This window comes from Myotis daubentonii, chromosome 3 (assembly GCF_963259705.1).
Source record: "Myotis daubentonii chromosome 3, mMyoDau2.1, whole genome shotgun sequence".
In the NCBI taxonomy this organism is placed as follows: Eukaryota; Metazoa; Chordata; class Mammalia; order Chiroptera; family Vespertilionidae; genus Myotis; species Myotis daubentonii.
The window spans coordinates 45403152-45430779 of NC_081842.1; the positions used below are offsets into that span (position 1 = coordinate 45403152).

The 27628-nt window shown below is 42.4% G+C and overlaps 1 protein-coding gene across 2 annotated transcripts in view; it reads left to right on the plus strand.

Annotated features, from left to right (window-relative positions):
* The first annotated feature begins 217 nt into the window (after nt 1–217).
* LOC132230216 (kininogen-1-like) overlaps nt 218–27628 on the plus strand; it is a 37334-nt gene continuing 9923 nt past the window's right edge. The window contains exons 1-7 of one of the 2 annotated variants that reach the window (XM_059687325.1): nt 218–587; nt 4448–4558; nt 6119–6203; nt 9865–10037; nt 11167–11274; nt 26374–26458; nt 27332–27504. In XM_059687325.1, coding sequence (XP_059543308.1) covers nt 396–587; nt 4448–4558; nt 6119–6203; nt 9865–10037; nt 11167–11274; nt 26374–26458; nt 27332–27504 — 927 coding nt within the window. In that variant the 5' untranslated portion in view covers nt 218–395. The remainder of the gene's footprint in view (nt 588–4447; nt 4559–6118; nt 6204–9864; nt 10038–11166; nt 11275–26373; nt 26459–27331; nt 27505–27628) is intronic. The other variant, XM_059687326.1, reaches the window with a different exon arrangement.

Genomic DNA, 27628 nt, shown 5'->3' on the forward strand with positions numbered 1-27628 from the left:
AATAGCTTTGGGAAAGTCATTTGGGAAAGGGAATAACAGGTGGTTAATGTTTTTTTTTTCTCTCCTCCTTTATTGGATTGTACTCTGATTTGCTATACAAACTTGTGCAATTACCTGGAAATGTGCTCACACATGCCTCCCAACTGCTAACAAACAAGTCAATGACCCAGTGTTGTAATGTTCCAGCCTGAGATCTGCTTGGATAATCCTGCAGAGGCATTTGTTCTTTTGTAATAGGGCAAATAGTGGAGGGCAGCAGGAAGACAAGCAGAACCCCGAAGTGCTAAGGCAGAGAGAGGAGAGAGAGAAGAGATAAGAGGCTGAAGAGAGTTAATATCAGCCTCCAAGTTAGCTTCCAATTCTTGGTGAAACTCCCAGAGGGAGACTGACAAATCATGAAGTTACTTGCCATCCTTTTCCTTTGTTCCAGGCTGCTAACAAGTTTCGCCCAAGAGGACCAACCACAAGTTGACTGCAATGATGAGGATGTATTTAAGGCTGTGGATGCAGCTCTGAAGAAATACAATGATGGAAACAAAAGTGGCAACCAGTTTGTATTGTACCGAATAACCGAAGTCACCAAGACTGTGAGTGAGTTGTGTTTAACCTTGAGGTCATTTGGGATTTGTGCTATCACTTAAGCCCAGGACACACACACACACACACACACACACACACACACACACACACACACACATCACTAAAAAATCCCTGATAATTAAAGGTACAGTTTACAGCTCTTAGAAATGACCAACCCCACTCTCTGGGCTGGGACTTGGGCAGGGTATGACTAGTCCTCAAGCCTCCAAGGTTAGTCTCCTGGTAATCAGAGGACAGGTATTCTAGGCTGAAATTAAAGAAAGGTAGATGGAGTCATTTGAAAGGGACTATGTAGAGTGGGCAAATCCAGAAGCTCAGTCAGGCCACAGCAAGAGGATTTACTGGGTGACCATCCTTAAACTAAAATATAAAGACCTCCAGACCTCAAAGGGGAGGAGGTGTTTAAGGGCGTATGTCTAACACATACTGTATAATCTCACATATAAATAGTAACTAAAAAAGTCAAACTTAACAGAAGCAGAAGTAGAATGGTGGTTGCCAGGGACTTTGGGATGGGAGAAATGGGGAGATGTTTGTCAAGGGTACAAATTTTCAGTTATAAGATGAGCCTGGTCGCTTTGCTCAATGATTGAGTGTCAACCTATGAACCAGGAGGTAATGGTTCAATTTCTGGTCAGGGCACATGCCCGGGGTTGCAGGCTTGATCCCCAGTGTGGGGTGTGCAGCCAATCAGTGATTCTCTCTCATCATTGATGTTTCTATCTCTCACTCCTTTTCCCTTCCTCTTTGAAATCAATAAAAACATACTTTAAGAAAATAAGATGAATAGGTTCTGGGGGGTCTAATGTTCAGAATGGTGAATAAAATTAATACTACTGTATTGTATACTTGAAATCTGCTAAAGGCCTAGATTTTAAGGGTTCTCACCACACACACAAAAGAGGTAATTATGTGAGGTGACAATGTGCTAATTAACTTATTTGTGGTAATCATTTCACAATGTATACATATAGCAAATCATCTTTTTGTATATCTTAAATATATATGATTTATTTATATCTCAATAAATATACCTCAATAAATTATACTTCAATAAAACTAGGGTAAGTGAGGGACAGTGAGGTATGTCAAGCGGAGTCAGAAAAGAAGTTAATATAGTTATACTATATTAGATAAAATATCTACCATGAAGTCCCGATAGCTGAATGCATCAAGGGTAACAGCAATATTCTAGTTGGTTTTGAATATTCTTTTATCACTGATCGATACACTCAGGTTGAAGATAAATCCTGACAGGATGTGTGATTCCAAGAAATACTACTGGATGCATCAAAACTATTAGGTTGGGGGGGGGGCGGGAGGGAGGGTTTAGTTGTGATTTTTTGTTGTTGTTGTTTATATGAAAACATTCAGAATGAAGCAACTGAAAAGGGAAAAAAATCAAAATCATACAACCTTTAGCTTTATTTCTCTTTTAAGTCAATTATCATCTCTTGATAAAGGAAATATTAAACAAACCAGGCTCAGTGGACCACTCTTCTCTCCAAGGACATCCCTGGGAAGAGTTTGCCTGGGTGGCTTTAAAAAATAAGCAAATCAGACACAACACAAGAGCACTTAAAGAATGTGTATGGTATCAAGTATCTCTGTGGTGGTTCATTCCACAGGACGAGTGCATATTTGACACTCTGCCTTGTTGCATAACTGATCTATTTATTATCGCATATAGTTATCATAACGTCATTGGGGGAGTGACACCACAGGGCATTATAAGTACGTGGTCCCATGGATGCTTTTTTTTTTTTAGTCCTTGACATCCCAAGCCCAGTGACCTTACTCATACACCATGACTCTCTGCACCAACTTTTTCCAACTCCTTTAATTCATTGCAGTCCGTGTTTTCCACCTTTTGTTGTTCCAGTTCAAACAGTTAACTAGGGGGACTAAATAACTACCCTGATTTTCTTCTTTGTGGTCATTTTCATGAAAGTTGGGCCCAGTCTTTGGCTGTATCCATATAATGATCTTGGACACTGTAGAAAAAGTACCAAATAGGGTCATATGACTTGCTGTTCAGCCTTAGTCAATAAACCTGTGGGACTTTTAAACAAAAGTGCACATGTAAACGTCCTGCATCCAGCATGGTTGAGCTGTCATCAACATTCTTGTGTCTGTTTTACTGTTACAATATTAGGTAAATATGGGAGCAAAGGCATTCCACAGGGTCATTTTTAAAAAAGGAATTCTGGTTCTGTTTTCTAAAGAAATGTAGAAATTCTTAATTTGGATCTATTTATAGTTTCAGCTTTCTTCAGCTGCCATGTGTTATCAATCTTTAGCCTAAAAAACCTGGCATAAGAGATTTTTGTTTGATCTCATATGATCATCTTAGACCCTTTTATATTTGGAAAATTAACATCTTTCTCTGGGGTAAATTCTTAGTTATTCTGCTGTTACAAAATATGTATTAACTTGTAGATTCAATGGCTCGATACCTATTTAATAACGTACTGATATTCTAGAAGGATTTCTTGCATTGGTGAAAATAAAGATGGGACACGGGGGGGATATTTTTGTTTTTGATGTACCCTGTTTTGAAACTAGAAGTCTTGTGTCATGCAAAAGAAAACAAATTATTTTTAAAGAAAAAAAAGCAAAGATAAAAAAATACAAACTTTCAATAATTTGTTCAAATGAATTTCACTATGTCTATGTGATAGTTTACTTCGGTGGAAGAAAAAAATCCATCCATTTGATATGATGAGATTAAACAAAACAGCCCAGTGGGTTATTTATTTATTTATTTATTTATTTATTTATGAAAGTAACATTGAGCCACTCTGTTTTACCAGCTATTGTAGTCATGCAAGTCCTGGTGCCTTCGGCAATGTTTTATTGGTGTTGTGGTCATTGGCGGACATCTGTGGCAAATGTGTTGTTGTTCGGTATTTTTTTTTCTACAATGTCCAAAGAATCACTATCACCTACTGCTTTATCTAAATCTGAGACCCAAAACGAACCTCGGAACTATCGTGTTTGACTCCATCGTCTCTCAGATGCAAATACTCTGAGTGCAGGCTCTGCGAGAGCCCGGCCCCTGGACTCAGGAGACCCGGGTCTGGGTTGGCCTTGCCTTTCCAAGGTGGGAGGCTGCCTGAGCTCTGCCCTCTCTACTTGGGCCTCCTTTCTCTCACCTGCAAAGTGAGGGGCTGGGCAGCAGCACCTCTCAGGTCTCTTGCTGCTCCACCATGCCAGGATTTTGCATCTAAAAGCTCATCTAGCTCAGAATCTTAAGCTTTAAAAGTTTTATTTATTATTTTATGACATGTTAGAAAAAAATAGAAAACAAACAAAACCAAATAAAAATACTAAAATTACCCATAACTAATCCCATCATCCAGAGATACCTGTTAACATTTTTTTCAAAAAAATGAAAGAAGAAAGTACTCTTGTTTGTTGGTTTATTTTCTTATTGTAAAAGTACTATATATTTGTTTTCAAGAAAATACTCAGACAATTTAGGAATGTTTAGTTAAAGAAGAGAGTAAAAGATAACCATACACCCACCACTGAGACGCAATATGTTAACAGCTTTGCTGCATAACTTTCAAGCTTTTAAAATCATATATGTACATGTAAATTGCTTTCTACAAAAATAGGCTAATACTAGATATACTACTTTGTTACTTGAAAATACATGTTTATAAATATATTATGAACATTCTTCCAAGTATTTATAACTTTCATTACTTTTAGTAAATGTTTTGCTCTTGTTGAATTAAATCAATATCAAACATTCATAACTGTACCAGATCCCTCTCCAATGGTCTGCTGTTGTCAGATGAATGAGCCCTATGTATGTTTGATTGTGTTTTTTTTTTTCCAGGCAGACGAGAATACATTTTATTCTGTCAAGTATGAAATCAAGGAAGGCGACTGTCCTGTTCAAGGTGACAAAACCTGGCAGGACTGTGACTATAAAGAAGCTGAGCAAGCTGTAAGTGTGATGGTCCAGAGCCTCCAGTTTTCTCAATCGAGACCAAATTATTCTGTTAGTGCTGGGGGTGATGAGTACTGTGGAGCCTGTTTGTGAGGGGCTCAAATGTGTACAAAAGTGAAATGGTTGATGTCTATGTTCTTGCACAGACAGAAAGGGCATGAGATGCCAGCAATGAGAGTGGAAAAAGCCCTCCCATGAAGAGGGGACTCCTATGATCAATTGGGTGCTTTATTTGTGCAGACCTGAGTTGGAATTCTACTCTGCCTCTAATTAGCTGACCACTTTTAACCCATGAGCTCCCTTGTAAAAGGGAGGTAAAATTGACTTAAATTGGAATGCATCTTATCCAAATGCCTACCATCTGTTTGCCACACCACAGCTGTTGTTTGGCCTTACCTGAGGGAGCTAACAGCCAGTGTCTGCCAGGAAGGAAGCCACTCTTTCCACAGTCCATGGACTCACCTCTTTAATGTGTCAAAATGTTATTGGAGGAAATAGGGTGTCCACTGGTGGGAAGTGGGGGATCCCTTTCCTCGCTGGATGTTGGGGGTCAGGACCTCATGATATCTTGAGAAAAAGAACTTTCTAAGACTCACACAGGAAGATGAGAGATCTTTATTTGTGTGGAATAACATATCTGCATTTCTAAAGTCCCATTTCTCTTAAACCAGTCCTAAAATAGGTACAGCCAAACGAATGTCCCAAGTTTCCATTCCATGATGGAGCTGGGTCCGGCACAGCATCAGGCTAGTTCCCATCCATTAGTCCATTGTGTGTGTGGGTGTGTGTGTGTGGGGGGGACATAGACTGTGGGCCATGTGGGTGTATGCAGGGAAGTGTGTCGCCTGCAACCAACCACAGTGTGCAAGAGAGGCAAGAGAGAGAGAACTCCTTTGTTTAGGAGTTTAATATCTTCCCGTGCTTGCAGTAGCCACACTGACTATGTTCCCAGGGGTGATTGACAGATAAATACCTTCCCTAGGTCCCCCAGACGTTACTGGGAACGTGTCTATTTGGCCTTCCCTTTGCTCCTTTTCAGTTAATACCTGGTTATTACAATGGTATCAAAAACACCGCATCCTCTGTGCAGTTGAACCTTGAAGTTGAACTGTAAGAGGAGAGTTGGGCAGGCTAGTTTTAGGGCACTATGTTCACCTTGGTGAAAAAGAAATATCTCCAGTGCTCCAAACATAACATTATTTAACACCTCATTATCTATATTGCCTCTCCTCCAGACATTTCATGAATATCAATAACTTGTAAATAATAATGATTAGTCTATAAAAACACTCATTCTTGTGTCTCAAAACTGTTAGAAAAAAATCTTAAGTTTTAAAGAAGGGAAAAGCCATACCTAGCAAGAGCACTAGGTGCACTTCTTCATCTGAAAGATTAAGATAAATGGTTTCTTTCTCTCTCTTCCTTCCTTTCTTTCTTTCTTTCTTTCTTTCTTTCTTTCTTTCTTTCTTTCTTTCTTTCTTTCTTTCTTTCTTTCTTTCTTTCTTTCTTCTCTCTCTCTCTCTCTCTCTCTCTCTCTCTCTCTCTCTCTCTCTCTAGGCCACAGGAGAATGCATGGCAACCATAGGGAAGAGACCGAATAATAAATTCTCCGTGGCTACCCAGACCTGCAACATTATTCCAGGTAGCTGATATATAGGGTGGCACTGCCCTGGGGGGAAATGAACCATTTCCGTGTGGGACCAGGAGCATAACCTGGATAAAGCTCCTTCCCAGAGGGCAGTGGGTGGCTGTGCAATGCCATTAGCAGCTTTGTTGGTGGTGGTGGTGGTGGGGGGGGGGGGTGTCTGTGGTGGCAGAGTCCTGAGGTGGGGCCAGGCTCCTGCCAATCATCCCCTGGCCTCCCCCAGAAGGCAGCACTGAATTAGGTGTGTGCAAAGGCCCTGGGAAAGGACTAGAAAACATGCCACATGCTTCAATTGTGGGGGTGTCCCAGAGCCAGAAAAGCACAGGCTTTGAGGTCAGATCTGGCCTATAATCTTTCAAACGATCTTCACTTTTTGGTTTCCCTTTTCCTTAAAAGGGGATCACAGTAATTCTCACTTCAGAGGGTTGTTGTAGACTGAAACTAGATGGTAGGCTTGAAGTTAAAGAATAAAACTGTATTGATGATCATCAGAATAAAAGTAATCATAGCTGACATTTATTGAGCACTTATTGCTAGCCACAGTGCTAATTTTTTACATATGTTGATTTATTTCATCCTCACAACAATTCTCTGAGGCAAGTGTTAATATTCTCATTTTATAAATGAGGAAACCCAGGCCCACCACAGTTAAGTATCTTGCCCAGTATCCCATAGCTAGCAATTAGCAGAGTTGGTATAGTAGACCTTATAAGAATGGAGCAACTTCTGCAGAGATATAACCACTGTTAGCTCCTTCCCTCTGGTGGCAGAGTGGCTGGGTGCAGAAGAATGGGCACATCCAGGGACTGTCAGTCACAAAAGCCAACCCAGAACTGGCCTTTTGCAAGATAGGGTTTTAGTATTTAAGGCTCCAGAAAAGCATCTTCAGCCACACTCATGAACATCAGTTTAGGAGCAATTGTTCTATCTTGGCCTTAGTCATCCATAAGGAACCCTAAAAAACTATATTTCTTGAGTTTCAGCTCTTTTAACAAGTGGCATTGAAAGAAAAACAGTCCAAAACAGAAAATAAATCACAATTTAAAAAAAAAAATGGAGTAGCTTTTTATTATTTAGTTTAAGAACTTTAGTCCCTAAGCAAATTTTCACATGATCCAGAACACAGCACTTAAAAAACTCTTTGACAGAAAAAACTCTTTGCCACACTGTGTAGATCCACAATTACTACTAGGTCTACAATCCTTTATCTGAAACATTTTTGGCAAAATATGTTTCAGAATTCAAAATTAAAATCTTTTTTAAATTTTTTAAAAATCTCCCTAGAAATGTTGGAGCAGGATGAAAAATCATTCCATTGCCTGGAAAAACTGAATTTGCATCTTTCCCTACTCCTCTCACCCTCAAAAGTCTGTGCCATCTCTCCTCTTACCCCAGTCAGAGCTGCCCTTGAGGTCAGCATACCAGCCTCTGGTCTCTACTCCCTTCACCCTACGCCTTCTGTGTTCATCAATCTTTTGTCCTGCCATCAGTAAGTCTCTCTCCTTTCCCATGTAAGTCCCCTCCAGTTTCTTAACTTTGTCCACTGCCCTGATGCAACATACTTTCTGCAAGGGGAGAGCAGTGAGGAAAGCTCTCAGTAAATCTTTTTCTGAGTATTCACCCAGTAAATCTTTTTTCTGACACACATGCTTATGGAGTGAGTGTCAAGAAACAGCTGCAAGGGGAGTTGTGTTGACCTACTCGCAACTGAGGGACACTGTTGTAGAACACTGTTGGCCTCCTGATTCTCTTTGGGTCCTGCACACTCAGACTGTGAGAGCCCAAGGCAAAGGGGCCCAGGGTGCCTTCATGGTTTCCCCTCTACAGCGTGTGCCTCTACTGACCAGCGGGTTAAGGCTATCTGTTATAAACATTACTTGGTAACTTAATACAAGCTCGCTCCTGTTTTAATATTTTACATCATTTTATTTAAAACCCCGTCGGTGCACCCCATCGTTACAGCCCATCACTCTTAATTCACTTCAGTGGGTCTATGCACACTCTGAAATTACATGGAGAACGTTGTGAGTACCGGCATTTTCCTGGAGAGGGCGCCCTAGTTCTCAGCATGTTCACCAAGGAGCCCATGACCCTTGGAATACAGTTCATAATCCCTGACCTCCATAGAGTGGCCCGGGCTCCACAGCAGAGGACTCTCTATTAATTGTCCAGACCTCAATCGCCAGTCCCTGCCTCCTGCTTTAAGCCCCGTAAAAAGTATACACCGCATCCCACACGCTGCCCCTGACTCATCCTGCTTTCTTGAGAGCCATTCCTCCCTTTGTTCCTCCTTCGCAGGCTCACACTTTATGTTGCCCAGTTGACCTTGACCCCTTTACACCCCTCTTAGCTAGGCCTCTTCTCCTCATGAAAGTCTTTCTTGAGCTCACTCTGGGCTCCTGCCTTCCCAAGCTCTTGCCGAATTATTTTGAAATATCCATCTGCAGTTCTGTCTCTCCCACTCCACTTTGCCCAACACCTTCACCACTGCCAGTGCTGACCAGCAGCCCCTGAACGATGGATGAACAGATTACTCAGACACAGTTTGACTGTGAGAGAGAGGGCTAAGGGGGTTGCCTGGCTCAAGGGTCCAAGCAGCCTGGATTGCCTGCCTTGTTAGCCTTTTATTGCAGTTTTTATCTTTAGATACAATCAGTAGGGTGAGGAATCTTGGGAGGACACAGGTGTTTACGTTTTCCTCTAGGCAAGGTCATCCAGGGATTAAGCATAAGGATTCCAGTGAACACCTGGGGTCTATATGTAATCAGACTTGTTTGGAATGGTCAAGAAATAATTAGGGGCACCACCTTCGACACTCCCCTATGTCTCTCCTAAGTTGGAATTCTGATTAACAGGGCAGGTGGCCTTCCACACACTTCCCTTTTATCAGAATGTCCTCCTTACAACTTTCCAACCAAGTCTCTTATGCTCTCCAACACCACAGTAACCATTACTAACAAGTTAATGTAACCACACATTCTAGCTCAGCACCTGACATATTACAGAAGGAGCAAAATATGTATATATTTGCCCTAGCTGGTTTGGCTCAGTGGATAAAGCGTTGGCCTGCAGGACTGAAGGGTCCCAGGTTTGATTCCAGTCAAGGGCATATGCCTGGTTGTGGGCTTGATCCTCAGTAGGGGACATGCAGGAGGGAGCTGATCAATGATTCTCTCTCATAAGTGATGTTTCAATCTTTTTCTCCCTCTCCCTTCCTCTCTGAATTAATAAAAATATATTTAAAAAAATGTACATGTTTGTTGAAATGAATTGATACAAAACATATTATACGCTGAAAGAGGCTTCAAGGAGCTTTAATTAATACTGAAAAATAAATACTACTATATCTGTACTGTTTTAATTTTTTATAAGAGGAAACATTAATGTATTATTTCTATAATTTACAATGATTTTTAAATAAATTTAAAATAATTATGCACAATAGTATGCACATAAGATGTTCCTAAGTCAATGGTAGGTTTTTTTTCTTTCTGACAAAAAAGCAGTCCTGTGTTCTCTTTTTCTAATACATACTAGAATGTACTAGAAAGTTTGTTTACCAGGGTCTTTGAAATTATCTTATTTATTTAGGACAATGTATCTGAATGCGGGTTTTGCTCATTAACGCTGCCCTTTTGCCTACTCTTTCTTTGTCAAGCTGAGGGCCCTGTGGTGACCTCCAAGTATGAATGCTATGGCTGCGTGCACCCCATATCGACTGCCAGCCCTGATTTGGACCCTGTTCTGAGACATGCCATTCAGCATTTTAACAACCACACTAATCATCCCCACCTCTTTGCTCTTAAGGAAGTAAAAAAGGCACAGAGACAGGTTTGTGCTTTAGTTTCCATTTCTCACAGTATTGTTAAAATTTGTTGGATATTTATGTTTAGGGTTTCATTACCTAAAATAAACCATTGGTCAATAGAAAACCTATGATTCCATGAGTGGTGGTAAGGGAGCTCTTTTATATCCTCATCTAACTGGCATAGGAGGTAAAGAGCTTTCTCTTGAGGCGAAGTGATTCAGATACTGCAATATATACAGGGCAAAAGTGTGGCTAATAAGACCCCTAGCTCTGAGGCTGATTTTAATGAATGGGTAGTCAGAAATACATGTTTTTCTTAGAGATGGTGAGATAAAAAGATCATTCTAGCCTTAAGGTTTTAAGAAAATTACATTATCACTTAGCTATCATGAGTCAAACATGGCTCCAAAATATGAAATGGTACCCAAACAGTTGGCACGGCTTTCTGAGCACTCTCTAAATTATAGCTTTCATATCATTAAAAGAAAGTAAATACTTGGAAATCTGGCCTTTTCATTGACCCAGTTCATTAAGTCTTTACTGACAGTTGACTGGGTTCCTTGTATTTCAGTGTCTAATTATGAGGGACTTACTTTAGTCAGTAACCTTCCCTGCTTTTAATAGACTGTCCAACTTCCCTTCATGCAAGATGCATGTTCTCTTCAACTATGTTCATAGCCAGCTATCGGGGTGAGACTAGCCCAAGATAAAGCAGCACAAAACTTACTACCTGACTGTCTGGGAACCTGAGAACTTACCAGTAAAGGCCATTCTAGTTCCAAAGTGTTTTTAACCATCTAGAAGAGTATTATTCATATTTCACAAAATTCAAAGGGACATTATTTTTCTGTTGCCTGGCAGAGGAAATATTTCTAGGTTTTTCTTAAGAAAATACAGTAACTCCACTTAAATATAGCTTTTTATTTTCAGATGTGTAAGAGTGTGTGTGTGTGTGTGTGTGTGTGTGTGTGTGTGTGTTTTGAGGAGTGTGAGAGTCATAAAGTCCTCAATATTTATTCAGTCATGACTGTTGCCTAGTACTAAGAGTTTATATTTTTGAGTACTTGCAATATGCCAGGCAGTATTCTAAGTTCCTCATAACACAGTGAATAATGTTTGAACTGCCCTTTATTCAATTCAACATTGTTTCAGGTGGTGTCTGGATGGAACTATGAAGTTACTTACTTAATTCAGCAAACTAATTGTTCCAAGGAGAATTTTAAATTCTTAACCCAAGACTGCAAGGCCCTTCCCAATGGTGTAAGTAGGCAAAAAATGATTATAAAGTTATTAGCATTTGGTGTCCAGTATTTACAGGTGTGGGAATACTCAGCTACATCGGAAGACTTGGCCACTAAGATTTTAGATGGCATGCATGAATTCACAGCCACGTTCTCCATGTCACTAGTCAAGCTGCCTTACCTACCTGGTCAAAAGATCTGTACATCTGGCAATAAGCATTTACAGATATAACCGGGCTTGAGATAAAATGATGCCATGTCAAGTTTGTCTGTTCATGTCTTCACACTTTCCTCTCTCCCTTTCTTCCCACCTGCTTAAGGTCCTTCCCGGGTGCTCTTGAGCCCTGCCCAGGACACTCCTTACCTTCTAATTTGCCTTTGCTTCCCCCCCCCCCTCCCCTCACCTCTCCTTTATTTTTGTTACACTTCCTGAGCCTCCACCACTTTATCAGAACCAAAATTATGTTACAAGAGAAGATCACAAGGTGGCAGTAGTTAGTGCATGTGCAGATGCCTAAGGCACAGTGACCATCCCAGGGATATTTGCATTTTAGCAGAAAACTACTTTAAGCAAGGGATTGCTTCACGCCCTTTAGTCTGTTGTTCTACTTCTACAATTCTATTACGTGGGAAGAAAATGAGGAAGCCAGACAGTAAGATATTAATTTCAGCATTATTATTAATAGAAAAACATTGGAAATGTTTTCAACATTAGGGAATGTTTAAATAACTTACAGTATATCCACACAGTAAAATATGTGCAGCCATTAAAAGTATGTTTACAGATTTTTTAGTGACTTAGTAAAATGGTTATAATATGGTAAGTTAAAAAATATATAAAATTTTAGATACACATTTACTTAAATATATAAAGTAAATGTAAATATCAAAAGTGATGGAGGGTAGCCCTGGGTGGTTTGGTTCAGTGGGTAGAGCGTCGAACTGCGGACCAAAGGGACCCTGGTTCAATTCTGGTCAAGGGCACATTACTCGGTTGCAAGCTCCTTCCAGCCCAGACCAGGCCCTGGTTCAGGGCACGTGCAGGAGGAAACCTATTGATGTGTTTCTCTCACATCGATGTTTCTCTCTGTCTTTCCCTTTCTTTTCCACTCTCTCTAAAGTCAATGGAAAAATATCTCCAGGTGAGGATTAACAACAACAAAATAAGTGATGGAGGGGAGCATTTGAGATCTTGCTCCCTGTCATATGTTAGTTTTCCTAACATACCACAAAATACCACGTGTGGGCACGCACGTGCTGTGCCATTGAAACTTCTTGGCCCATGCACAGAAGTCGATATTTTGTGGAAGAGCCACACTCAAGAGGCCAAAGAGCCTCATGTGGCTCGCGAGCCGCAGTTTGCTGACCATTGGAACTCTTAAAAAAACTAGAGGCCCGGTGCACAAAAATTTGTGCAATCGGGGTTGGGAGAGGAGGTCCCTCAGCCTGGCCTGTGCCCTCTCACGGTCTGGGACCCATCAGGAGATAAGGACCTGCTGGTTTAGGCCTGCTCCCGGGTGGCAGAGGGCAGGCCTAATCCTAGGTGTAACCCCTGGTCGGGCTCAGAGCAGGGCCCATTGGGGAGTTGGGGCCCCGCCTCCTGTCATGCACAGAGCAGGGCGGATTGGGAGGTTGCCATGCCACCCTAAGTCATGCTCAGGGTAGGGCTGATTGGGGGGTTGGGGCACCACCCCCTGTCACACTCAAGGCAGGGTCCATAGGGAGGTTGCAGCGCCACTCGTGTCATGCACAGAGCAGGGCCGATCAGAGGGTTGGGGCTCCGCACCCTGTCACACTGATCCCGGTGCTGGGAAGCCTCGCTGCTCCGCTGATCCCAGGGCCAGGACACCTCTTGGCTCCCCTGATCACCGGGGCTGGGAGGCCTCTCGACTCCGCTGATCACCGGGGCTGGGAGGCCTCTCGGCTGATCACCGGGGCTGGGAGGCCTATGGACTCCGCTGATCACCGGGGCTGGGAGGCCTCTCGGCTGATTACCGGGGCTGGGAGGCCTATGGACTCCGCTGATCACCGGGCTGGGAGGCCTCTGGACTCTGCTGATCACCGGGGCTGGGAGGCCTCTCGGCTGATCACCGGGGCTGGGAGGCCTATGGACTCCGCTGATCACCGGGGCTGGGAGGCCTCTGGACTCCGCTGATCACCGGGGCTGGGAGGCCTCTCGGCTGATCACCGGGGCTGGGAGGCCTATGGACTCCGCTGATCACCGGGGCTGGGAGGCCTCTGGACTCCGCTGATCACCGGGGCTGGGAGGCCTATGGACTCCGCTGATCACCGGGCTGGGAGGCCTCTGGACTCCGCTGATCACCGGGGCTGGGAGGCCTCTCGGCTGATCACCGGGGCTGGGAGGCCTCTCGGCTGATCACCGGGCCGGGAGGCCTCTGGACTCCGCTGATCACCGGGGCTGGGAGGCCTATGGACTCCGCTGATCACCTGGCCGGGAGGCCTCTGGACTCCGCTGATCACCAGGGCTGGGAGGCCTCTGGACTCCGCTGATCACCGGGGCTGGGAGGCGTCTCGGCTGATCACCGGGCCGGGAGGCCTCTGGACTCCGCTGATCACCGGGGCTGGGAGGCCTCTCGGCTCCGCTGATCACCGGGGCGGGAGGCCTCTTGGCTCCGCTGATCGTGGGGCCTCCGACTCCGCTGATCACCGGGGCCGGGAGGCCTCTCGGCTCCGCTGATCACCGGGGCTGGGAGGCCTCTCGGCTCCGCTGATCACCGGGGCCGGGAGGCCTCTCGGCTCCTCTGATCACCGGGGCTGGGAGGCCTCTCGGATCCGCTGATCACCGGGGCTGGGAGGCCTCTCGACTCCGCTGATCACCGGGGCTGGGAGGCCTCTCGACTCCGCTGATCACCCGGGCTGGGAGGCCTCTTGGCTCCGCTGATCACTGGGGCCGGGAGGCCTCTCGGCTCCGCTGATCCCAGGCCCTGAGGCCTCTCTGCCCTGCTGCTTCAGGGCTGTTTGGCTTCGCTCTGCTTGGAGCCAGAGTATGCAAATTAACCGCCATCTTTTAGCTTCTATAATTGAAACATTGTATCTTTTGGAGTTGTTGCTTCAGGAGCTCAGAGCCCCGCAGCTGCAGGGATCCTTGACTTTCTCCATCGCTGGGGCAACCAAGCCTCCTGTTCTCAGCTGCCTGGCTGCCAGCCGCCATCTTGGCTGACAGTTAATTTGCATATCTCGCTGATTAGCCAATGAAAAAGGTATCGGTTGTACGCCAATTACCATTTTTCTCTTTTATTAGTATAGGATTTTAAGTGATGAAAAAAAATATGCAAAAATATAAAACAGAATAAACTTTCAGTTGGAACTATGGGTGCCTTTTTTGATTTTATACTTTTTGGAACTCTTTAGTACTTGCCAATGTTTCTAATCAAGCAGGTATTTATTTAATAATTGGGAGAAAAGTTAAAAGGATACTATTAAGAGAGTGAAAAGACAACCCAGAAAATGGGAGAAATTATTTACATCATATATCTAATAAAAATTAAGTATGCAATATATAAATAACTCCTATAAAACAACAAAAAAAAGACAATCAACCTAATTTTCAAATGGGCAAAGGACTTTAAAATAAACATTTCTCTAATGAAGATATGCAAATAGTCATTAAACACATGAAAAGATGCTCAACATAATTAGCTATGATGGTGTGTGTGTGTGTGTGTGTGTGTGTGTAAAACATGTTACAAGAGAGTATCACAATGAGATGCCATTTCACACCTAAAAGATGGCTATAATTTTTTAAAAATTGGAAAATAACTAGTATTGGGGAAGACGTGGAAAAACTGAAACCTTTGTCCATTGCTGATGAGAATGTAAATGGTGCAGCCACTGTGGAAAACACTTTGGTAGTTCCTCAAAAAGTTACACATAGACTTACCATATGACACAGCAATGGCACTCCTAGGTATGTACCCAAAAGAATTAAAAAACAGGGAGTCAAACAGATACTTACAAGCCAGGATTCGTTGCAACATTATTCACAATAGACAAAAAGTGGGAACAACCCAAGTGTCCATCAATAGATGAGTGGAAAAACAAAATGTGAGGTATATATAAAACAATGGAATGTTCTTTAGCAATAGAGAGAAATGAAATCTGCCACAATCTACAACTTAGATGAACCTTGAAAACATTATGCTAAGTGAAAGAAGCCAGACATAAAAAGACAAATATTGTATGATTCCACATATATGAAATATCTAACACATGCATAGGAACAAAAGTAGATTCGAGTTTATCATGGGCTAGGGGGAGGGAGAATGGAAATTTATTGCTTAATGGGTACAGAATTTGTGTTTGGAATGATGAAAACTATTGGAAATAAATAGCAGTGATGGTTAAATAATGTAATTAATATCACTGAGTTATATACTTAAAAATGGTTGAAATGGCAAACTTTATGTTACATATTTTTTTACAATAATAAAAAAAATAGTAAAAAGGAAGAGAGAGAGAGAGAGAGAGAGAGAGAGAGAGAGAGAGATGCCGGGGTCCAACCCCAGCGGGTCCAGGGGTCCCCAAAGGTGTAGACGGAGTCGGCGAAGAAGGAATGACACGGAGACAACGTTCAGTTGATCAGTAGCCTAGCCAGGATCTCCAGCCAGGATCTCCAGCCAAGTTCTGGTCTGGATCTCCAGAGAGGTTCTGCTCAGGTTCTCCAGTCAGGTTCAGTCACCAGGTTCTAGTCAGGCTCTCCTGCCAATCTCCGCAGTCAGGTTCAGTCCAGGATTCCTGCCATGCTCTCTCGCCAGGCTCCGCCTCCAGGCTCTGAGGCCAGTCCCTGTCCAGGATCCTCTGGCATGCTCTCGCCAGCGAAGTTCTTCTGTCTCTAGAGAACGTTCTGTGTAGGTTCTGTGCCTAGGCTCTGTCTCTCTTGGTCCTGTCTTCCAAGCCCTGTGTCCTTAGTTCTGTATTCTGAGTTCTGTGTGTTTCTGTCTTGTTACAACTGTATTTATACCAGTTGATTCAATCCTATCAATCTCTATTACAAAGGTTAGGGCGTTTCTTATCTCCATTCCAGGGAGAAAAGATTATGTAGTTTAAGCATGATTGTTCGTAGTTAAAGGGATTAATTACCTGCCTGGCACTTAGTTGAGGGGTTTTATTCCCTCCCTAACTTCAGGGGAAAATCCCTACCTGGGGATTCAACCTTTCTCGGAGAGGTGACCTTGGTTAAAACACAGCGCCAAGAAGGTGAGCAAACATATTAAGAACCGTATGCCATATATGCCAGGTCCCTTGAAACAGCAAGGATGGACCGGCTCCCGGCAGAGAGAGACTCTAAAAATGTATGCTCTAGCTACTATTTAACTTTGTTATTTTTAGTCATCTGGCCTTTAAAGTATCTATTAACACCTTTTGTTTTTTATGTTCTTTAGTTAGCCATTTGAGATTATATAGGTTTGTTTTTTTTTTTATTGTTTTTTTTTTAAATATTTTTTATTGATTAAGATATTACATATGTGTACCCTCTACCCCCCCCTCCCCCCCCCCGCTCATCCCCTCACCCCCCCGTTGTCTGTGTCCATTGGTTAGGCCTATATGCTTGCATATAAGTCCTTTGGTTGATCTTTCCCCCTTGCCCCCACCCTCCCCTACCTTCCCTCCAAGGCCCGACAGTCCAATCAATGCCTCTCCGTCTCTGGGTCAGTCCTTGTTCACCAGTTTATATTGTTCATTATATTCCACAAATGAGTGAGATCCTGTGGTATTTATCTGCTCTCCAGTTCCATCCATGCTGTGGCAAATGGTAAGAGTTCCTTTTTCTTCTTCCTCTTCTTAAAGAATACCTTACAGCATTTCATATAATGCTGGTTTGGTGGTGATGAACTCCTTTAGCTTTTTCTTATCCGTGAAGCTCTTTATCTGACCTTCCATTCTGAATGATAGCTTTGCTGGATAAAGTAATCTTGGTTGCAGGTTCTTGCTATTCATCTCTTTGAATATTTCTTGCCACTCTCTTCTGGCCTGCATGGTTTCTGTTGAGAAATCAGCTGACAGTCGAATGGGTACTCCCTTGTAGGTAACTGACTGTCTTTCTCTTGCTGCTTTTAAGATTCTCTCTTTATCTTTTGCTCTTGGCATTTTAATTATGATGTGTCTTGGTGTGGTCCTCTTTGGATTCCTTTTGTTTGGGGTTCTCTGCGCTTCCTGGACTTGTAAGTCCATTTCTTTCACCAGGTGGGGGAAGTTTTCTGTCATTATTTCTTCAAAAAGGTTTTCAATATCTTGCCCTCTCTCTCCTTCTGGTACCCCTATAATTCTGATGTTGGTACGCTTGAAGTTGTCCCAGAGGTTCCTTACACTATCTTCATATTTTTTGAATCTCTTTTCTTTTTTCTTTTTCGGTTGGGTATTTTTTGTTTCTTTGTATTTCAAATCTTTGACTTGATTCTTGGGATCCTCTTGTCTGCTGTTGGATCTCTGTAAATTATTCTTTATTTCAGTCAGTGTATGCTTAATTTCTAGTTGGTCCTTTTTCATGTCCTCCATGGTCTCACTATACTCCTTGAGGGATTCATTAAATTTATCGGCGGTTTCCATAAAATTCTTGAAAAACCTTATAAACGTGGCCTTGAACTCTATATCCAGTCGTTTGCTTTCCTCCGTTTCTGCCATTTGTGACCTTTTTCTTTGTCTCCGCATTTTGGCTGCTTCCCTGTGTTGATAGAGTGGCCCTGCGCGCCAGGTGTCCTGTATGGCCCAGTGGCTCAGCCTCCCCAGTTACCTGGGGTAGACACTCTTGGTGCACTCTTGGTGCCTTGGTTGTTGTAGGATCACTGGGAGGAATTGACCTCCAGGCCAATTGGCTGTGGGAATCAGCTGTGTCTGAAGTGGGAGAATGGTCCCTCTCTGACCACTGGGTAGAATGGCTCCTGGATCTAAGGAGGTGCTAATTCAGCCCCTGCCTGAGGCCACACAGCAGGAGCCACGAAGAGGCTCAGCTGTGAAGCAATGCAAGCCGCTGCGGGGCCTTGGGCCTTCTCTTGGAAGTTCTGGGTCTGCCTGGCTGGGCTGTAGTTAGGTACATTCACATGCAAAAGCCTCTGCCGCAGCCTGGGTGGGGCGGGGTCTCAGGGAGTCAAAGGGTGGTGAAAGCAGCTATGGTGATTCTCCACGCCCGGAGTCGCGAGTCTCAGTGTCCCGGTAACGGCTGCAAGCGCCTCTGAGGGAAAGCCGCCCTCAAGTTCGCCCGCTGCCGCCTGACAGACCAGCCTCTCCCCGTATGAGCCCTGGGACCCCAGAGACCCGCTGGAACCGGAGTTCAGAGCAGTCGGGAGCTTGTGATTCAAAAAGACAGCCGCGTCCTCAGGCGCCACCCCCTTTCCGCGCGCGCAGCCGCCGCCATACCTCTGCACTTCACCTCTGCAGCTCCGCTGGCTCTCAGCGTGCCCCACTTTTCTTCTAGTTGTAGAAATTACAGTCAGCCAGCCTTCCTGTTGTTCTGGACGATGTTTGCTCTGACCCTTGCAGCATTCTTCAATTGTTGTGTGAGGCGACAATTTCCCGGTGTTTATCTATGCCGCCATCTTAGTTTCTTTATATAGGTTTAAGTGTTATCTGGCTTTAATCTCCCTGCATCTGTTTGTAAGCCTTAATTTAGTTCCCGCTTCACAACTCACACAGATGCAGGGCTGATTGGAGTCACAAATCCAATCAGATTTCTGGTATAACTTCCTGAGCTTCCACTTCCTCATCTGTGAAATGGTGAGGAATAACAGCACCGGTCTCACAGCGTTGTTACAATAATTAACGGACACAAAATATACATGAACTCTTTGCCTACCACTGGTAAGACTGAAGGCCTTGCTATTCCAAGTTGGTCCCTGAAGCAGCAGCAGCAGCATCACCAGGGAGCTTGCTAGAAAAGCCAAATCTTGAGTTCCCCCGACACCTATTGAATCTGCATGTTAACAAGATTCTCAGGTGAGTCCTTTGCACTTTAAGGTTGGGGAAGCACCGATTAAAGAGTTTCATAAATAGTTCTTGGGCCATACTGCATATTAGAATCACATTGCCAGCTTTAAAAATAACTACTCCTAGGCCATTCCCCAGGCATTCTGATTAGGTCTGGGTGGGTCTTTAGAGTCAGGATAACCTAAAAGCTTCTAGGTGAATCAAATATGCTAATAGAATTGAGAACCTCAGAGCTACTTCCAGTATCCATCTCCTCAACAAAAATTAAGGTATTATAAGTGTGGTATTCCTTGTATCTTTAACAACTATGACATTATATATATCCCCTTATTGGAAATAAACATTTCCAATGCAGAAGGCAATGCAGAAACATAGAAAACAATAATAATATTAAACCACATACCCAAATACACAAAGATATCTTAGTGTATTTCCCTCTTATCTTTTTTTGGGGGGTGGAAGAGTGGAGGAGATATAGACAATTTGGTGATTTTTTTGGTTAATAATTGTCATTATTTTACATGCTGCATTTAAAAAATATTTTTATTGATTTCAGAAAGAAAGGGAGAGGGAGAGAGAAATAGAAATATTACATGCTCTACAATGGGGATTGAGCCCACAATCCAGGCATGTGCCCTGACCAGGAATCAAACAGTGACCTCCTGGTTCATAGGTCAACGCTCAACACTGAGCCATGCTGTCCAGGCTTACATGCTGCATTTTTTTCACATAAGAATTTTCCTACCTCATTAAAACTCTTGATAAACTTTCTTTTAAATAAATGTATAATATCCTAGTAAAGATATGATAGATTGTTTTTTTTAAATGATTTTCAAATAGTTAGACATTTGAGTTGTTTCCATTTTTATTATCATTAATAACTCACCAAACATTCTTGAGAATAAAGCTATTTCTGTATTTGGTATGTTCTTATTTTCATAAATAGAAATTTGTTAGAAATTTATGGATTGAATTTATGAATTGTTTTCCATATCCTTTGTCCATTTCTCTTTGGGATAAATCTTAATTATTTGAAAAAAAACTGTTTCTGTATTAAAGGTATCAGTATTTTGTCATATTTTCTCAGTTGTTCATTTTTTAGTTTTCATTATGGTATTCTGACTTACCAATAGATTTTGTTTATTGATGACCAAATCTAATAACATGTTTCTTTTGAGTTCTTCCACCATTTGCTCAGTATTCATATTTTTTCCCTAGTTTGTCTAGTCAGTATTTTTAAATATAGCTTTTGAAACTATCTGGAATTAATTTTAATGTATCTTTTGAGGTCTCTAAATTGAGGCTTTTTTCAAGAGGATAACCAGATACCTCAACATTCTTCCTTTATACATAAATTTGTGACAACCTTAATTCCATAATAGTTTCTTATGAAAAACCTATTCTCTACTAATATATTTGTACTGCCATCTTTTAATAGTAGGTTTAAATTTGTGATTTATTATTCTAGTGTTTATAACTTCAAAACCAACCTTAGAATAAGATTGTAAGAAAAACATATGTCATATTTGGTTTTCCTCTTTTCCTACTGCCTTCTATTTTTCAGTTAGGTGGTTAGCCACTATTTTTTGACTTGGGTAGTTTGCCTGTATTTTCTATATTCAGAAACAGTTTACATAGGAAGGAACTAAATGTTCCTTTAATTTTAAAAATTATTCATCTATAAAACATCTATGTAGTTTGGAGGTGAGAAATGGAATGGAAGTTGAGAGTAATGATAGCATTCTCTGCTCTTCAGTTATTGGTTCATTCAAATATGTTCTTGTGTTTAAGTCAGCAATGGTTATTTATAGTTTTCCAGAAAAGTATCCATTTCTTTGGGATTTAAAGTGGCACACACTTGTTCATAATTATTCTCTTATATTTTTAGCTTCTTTGTTCCTTTGCTATGATGCCTTTTTTTTTTTTTTTGCATTTGATTTTTTCCTTATCCCAAGAATGAGCATTTGGATTTATTTTTGGATTATTTAACTAATGCTAGTGCTTTCTGTTTTCTAGTTCATCAGTGTTGCTTTTTTGTTTCCTCCTTTTTTGTTTTGCTTAAGGCTATTTATTATTTTTTTCCTTTTTCTAACTTCCTGATGTAAACAGCTCAGTTTGAGGTTGTTTCATTTGTTTCTTGCCTCTCTCTTTTTAAATTATGAAAGCATATAAAGCCATGAGTTTAATTCCAAATGCTTCTCTGTCAATTCTGTAAAATTCTCAGTTTTCTTATTTTGTTTTTTATATTTTTCCTTATTCAAAGAAGACCCTGACTATTTAGGTAAATATGTTTAGGTTTCCAAGTAGTTACTTTTTTGTTTGTTTAAATGTATTTTTAAAATTGTTTTCTTTTGGTGCTTAGGTCAAAGGAGATGGCCTGTATTATTTTGATTTGAAAATTTATTGAGCCTTTTTGTAATCTAATATAAAAGCAATTAAAACATATATATCATACTTATAAAAATATTATTTATGTCATATGGATTATATGAAAATACCATCTAAATACATTTTTATTATTTTATTCATTTTCTATGATTTTATTTACTTTTTTATCCCTTTGGTCTATCTTTTTTTTCCCTTTTTTTAAAAATTAAATCTTTATTGTTCAGATTATTACAGTTCTTCCTCTTTTTTCCCCCCATAGCTCCACTCCATCCGGTTCCCCCTCCGCCTTCAACCGCCCCCGCACTGTCCTCATCCATAGGTGCACAATTTTGTCCAGTTTCTTCCCGCATCCCCCACACCCCTTTCCCCCCCAAGAATAGTCAGTCCACTCCCTTTCTATGTCCCTGATTCTATTATATTCACCAGTTTATTCTGTTCATCAGATTATTTATTCACTTGATTTTTAGATTCACTTGTTGATAGATGTGTATTTGTTGTTCATAATTTGTATCTTTACCTTTTTCTTCTTCTTCCTCTTCTTAAAGGATACCTTTCAGCATTTCATATAATACTGGTTTGGTGGTGATGAACTCCTTTAGTTTTTCCTTATCTGTGAAGCTCTTTATCTGACCTTCAATTCTGAATAATAGCTTTGCTGGATAAAGTAATCTTGGTTGTAGGTTCTTGGCATTCATCACTTTGAATATTTCTTGCCACTCCCTTCTGGCCTGCAAAATATCTGTTGAGAAATCAGCTGACATTCATATGGGTACTCCCTTGTAGGTAACTGACTGTTTTTCTCTTGCTGCTTTTAAGAGTCTTTCTTTGTCTTTTGCTCTTGGCATTTTAATTATGATGTGTCTTGGTGTGGTCCTCCTTGGATTCCTTTTGTTTGGGGTTCTCTGCACTTCCTGGTCTTGTAAGTCTATTTCTTTCACCAGGTAGGGGAAGTTTTCTGTCATGATTTCTTCAAATAGGTTTTCAATATCTTGCTCTCTCTCTTCTTCTGGCACCCAAATAACTTGGATGTTGGTACACTTGAAGCTGTCCCAGAGGCTCCTTATGCTATCTTCGTATTTTTGGATTGTTTTTTCATTTTGCTTTTCTGGTTGGGTGTTTTTTTGCTTCTTCGTATTTCAAATCTTTGACTGGATTCTTGCAATCCTCTAGTCTGCTGTTGGAACTCTGCATAATATCCTTTATTTCAGTCAGTGTATGCTTAATTTCTAGTTGGTCCTTTTTCATAACCTCGAGGGTCTCACTAGATTTCTTGAGGGTCTCACTACATTTATTGGCAGTCTCACCAGACTTTTTGAGGGTCTTACTAAATTTCTTGTGGTTTCTTGAAAGTTCTTGAAAAACCTTAAAAATATGGTTTTGAAGTCTATATCCAGTAGTTTGCTTTCCTCCATTTCTGTCATTTGTGACCTATTTCTTTGTCTCCGCATTTTTTTATGCTTCCCTGTGTTGATAGAGTGGCTTTCTGTGCTAGGTGTCCTATAGGGCCCAGTGGCTCAGCCTCCCCAATTACCTGAGGTGGACACTCTTGGTGCACCCCCTTGTGGGCTTTGTGCACAGTATTGTTGTAGTTAGGCCTTGATTGTTGTAGGTATCACTGGGAAGAATTGACCTCCAGGCCAATTGGCTGTGAGAATCAGCTGTGTCTGCAGTGGGAGAATTCTGTGCTGGAGACACCCCTCCAGGGCAAGACTTGCTTCAGTGGGGCTTTGGTGCTCACTGAGTCTGCCCCCTGAGTGTGTCCTTTATGGATCCGAGGAGCTGCAATCTGGATGGTCCCACTCTGACCACCGGGCACACTGGCTCCTGGATCTCTAAGGAGGTGCTAATCTAGCCTCTGCCTGAGTCTACCCAGCAGAAGCTCTGCTGTGAAGCAATGCGAGTTGCCATGGAGCCTTGGGCCAGCTGCAGTTTCTTAGGTAATTTTCAGATTACAAAGGGCCAGGCCTTTCATATGCAAAAGCAGGTGCACAGCTTTAGCAGGGTGGGGGTCCCAGGGGATCAACAGGGTGGAGCAAGCAGCTATGGCTGCCCTCAGAGGCCCCGCTTCTCAGTGTCCTGGCAATCGCTGCAAGCACCTCTGAGAGAAAGCTGCCCTCGAGTTCCAACCGATGCCAGACAGTCCAGTTTCTCCCGTATGAGGCTGGGTCCCCAGAGACTTGCCCGGAACTGGAGCTCAGAGCATGAGACTCCCTTCCGATTGAAAAAGACAACCATGTCCTCAGCCGCCAGCCCTCTCCGCGTGCGCCTCCGTACCTCTGTACTTTATTTCCGCACCATACCTCTTCTAAGTCTCGGTATGCTTTTCTCTTTCTTTCTAGTTGTAGGATTTCCACTCAGCCAGCCTTCCTGTGGTTCTGGATGATGTCTGTTCCATCTTTTAGTTGTATTCTTGAAGTGGTTATGCTAAGCAGCAATCTCTGGTGTTTACCTATGCCGCCATCTTGGTTTTTCCTCCCAAAGTAGGTCTGGTCTATCTTAAATTTATAGTTGTATATAAAATTTCTCCACCACCATTATTTTAATCTATTTCTGCACATATATATGTAATTTCTGCTTTATGTATTTTAACTTCATGCTTCTAGACTATCCTATCTAATAATAGACAAACATGGTAATTAACCGTACCTCTCACACGCTTCCCATTGGCTAATCAGGACGATATGCAAATTAATTGCCAACCAAATGACGGCCGGCAGCCAGGCAGCTTGAAGCGAACAGGAGACTTGCTTGCTCCAGTGGAGGAGAAAGCCAAGGTTCCCCGCCTGCCACTGCTGGGCTCTGAGCTTGCACTCTAAGCAACTATGTTGCAATTATAGAAGCTAAACAATCCCCATGCATTCAGCCAGCTGGCCAAGCTGGAGTTGCAACAGTGTTTCAATTATAGAAGCTAAACAAAGCCTAGATCCCTGCTTTCAGCAGCCAAGGTCTAGAGCTGGAGCCAAGCCTCAGAGCTAAAGCCGGCTCTCAGCTCCAGTGACAGCCATAGAAGGTAAATAAATCCCAGAATAAAAAAACAGAAAAGAAAAAAAGGAGAGGTTGGGAGCTTCAGTCACCCACCAGCCTGAAAACAGCCCTCAGCCCCTCACCCAGACTGGCGAGGCACCCCAGTGGGAACCCCCACCCTGAAGGGTGTGTGACCAGCTGCAAACAGCCATCATCACCTCATCCAGGCTGGCCAGGCACCCTAGTGGGGACCCCCACCCTGAAGGGGCTGTAACCAGCTGCAAACAGCCATCATCCCCTCATCCAAGCTGACCAGGCACCCAAGCGGGACCCCCACCCTGATCCAGGACACCCTTCAGGGCAAACCAGCTGCCCCCCCTCACCCCCTGTGCACCAGGCCTCTATCCTATATAGTAAATGGATAATATGCCTCCCAGCACTGGGATCAGCAGAGCAGCGAGGCCTCCCAGCACCGGGATCAGCGAGCAGCGAGGCCTCACTGCCCCATTGTCAAGGGGCGCCGCAACCTCCTCATCGACTCTGCCTTGAGTGTGACAGGGGGCGGCACCCCAAGCCCCCAATTGGCCCTACCCTGAGCGTGACTGAGGGTGGCATCGCAACCTCCTGATCCGCCCTGCTCTGTGCATGACATGGGGCGGTGCCCCAACTCCCCAATCAGCCCTGCTCTGAACCCGACCAGGGGCTGCAACTAGGGATTGGGCCTGCCCTCTGACACCCAGGAGCGGGCCTAAGCCAGCAGGTCGTTATCTCCTGAGGGGTCCCAGACTGTGAGAGGGCACAAGTAGGGCTGAGGGACACCCCCCCCTGCCAGTGCACAAATTTTTGTGCACCGGGCCTCTAGTATCTTTATAAAAATAAAATTATCTTCTTTACTACCATCATGAGATTTTTTGTTACCCTGAATTTTTCTTTGTCCAATATTAATACTCTAGATCCTTTTTCTGTTTATATTTGCTTCATATAGTTTTGATCATCCATTATGTGTAATCTACCTTTATCTTTTATAGTACAAGACATTATTCTTGAAAATGTAATACATTAATTTTGTTTTTAACTTAATACGGAAGTCTTTGCCTTTCTCTTTTTTAAAATGTTTTTGTTGATTTATAGAAAGAGAGGATGGGAGAGTGATAGAGAGTTAGAAATATCAATGAGAGAGGAACATCATTGATCAGCTGCCTCCTACACACCCAAATCTGGGGATCCAGCCGGAAACCCAGGCATGTGCCCTGACCAGGAATCTAAATGTGACCTCTTGGTTCCTGGGTTGACACTCAACCACTGAGCCACACGGGCTGGTCTGGAATTCTTTGTCTTTCTAAGAGAAATTTTACCCATTCAAATATGTTATTTGTAAAAAATATTTTTATTGATTTAAGAAAGGAAAGGAAAGGGCAAGAGAGATAGAAACATCAATGAGTGAGATAACCATTGATCAGATGTCTCCTGCAGAACCCACACTAGGGATCAAGCCTGAAACCTGGGCATATGCCCTGACCAGGAATCAAACTTTGACCTCCTGGTTCATAGGTTGATGCTCAATCACTGAGCCATGCGGCCTGGGCTATATAATTATTATTTCTACGCTAGGTATTCTGGTCATCTTTTTGCATGTGTTTGTGAAAATACTTTTATCATTGTTGATGCTAATACCTAATTGTTTCTTATTCTCTTTTGCAATGGGATTAAGTTTGCTTTTGTTTTTTTTTCTATGCAAAGTCAACATCCTATATTTAATATTATTAATTGTTTACTTTAAAAGTTCTTAAAAAGATTTTTAACTTATTTATGTCTTTAAAACTAGGATTCCGGTGAATGTACAGATTTTGCATACATGGATCCTCAGCTAAGAATTGCTTCCTTCACACAGAAGTGTGAGGTTTTACCAGGTATGAGATAATACATGCTTGTCCTCTAGTAGTACATGTTCATCCCAGACAACTGTCTAGGTGTTTTTATAGGAATTGTGCTTTAGGTCCCATGATTTAATCAGTAACCCTTACAACTGTACCCCATTTCTGCACAGCTGTGCTGTAGTTGATGCCATTAGGACTGCTCTGCAAGTGGCCAGAGGGAATATGGTGACAGAAGGAAAGGTTAATATTCTTTGGGCAAAGCTGATCTCCAGATGCAATGTCAGCTGGTCTTCCTTGTGTATAAGATGTCACTACATCAGGTGTTATAAATTGGGGAAGCTGTATCTCCTATTTAATTACTCAGAATAAGTTCTTTCAATTAAATACCTTTTTCCTCCTGCATGTTATACTGGGGGGAAAGTGAGATAGTGCAAGTTTATGGTCACACCAGTGTTTCTTATACCAAGAGTTGGCTTTTTTCATACTTGGAAGTAAGATATTTGCATACATTCCACAGTGAGAAGCATCACTGAAGCTCCCTGCTCACCAGAATCAGGACTTAAAATTTTCCCACTAGAGAATCATTCCTTTAAATTAAGTGTTGTTTTTTTACACTTTCTTTCAAAAATGCAAAAACTTAGGAACAGTGCATCACATTGATATTGAAGGTGTACTAACTAACACCTTCTGATGGAAGGTTTCCCTAAATGCTCTTGACTCTGAGGAGAGGAAAAGAGGGCAGGCAGTAAGGTGAAGGTCACACAGACAACCTCTACCCACTCACTACTGGCCTTTAGGCTGCACATGACCCCCTATAAATGAGTGCTGGCCAATGCGCAGGAGAGGTACCAAGCTAGACAGCTCCTTCAGTACACACACTGACTAAAAGTCTGATTCTTCTTTCAGGGGAGGATTTTGTACCACCACCTACCAGACATTGCCGTGGCTGCCCCAAAGAGATTCCTGTCGACAGCCCAAGGCTGAAGGAGGCTCTGACACATTCCATGACAAAACTTAATGCAGAGAGTAATGCAACTTTCTATTTCAAGATTGACATTGTGCACAAAGCAACATCACAGGTCTGTAAATTGAGCTACAAAAATAGTGATATTATAGTCTATGTGCAAACTGCTTACTAATATTGCCACTGATCTTGGGTGGGGAAATAGTATACCTGGTAAAAGGAATTGAATGTCAAGTCTC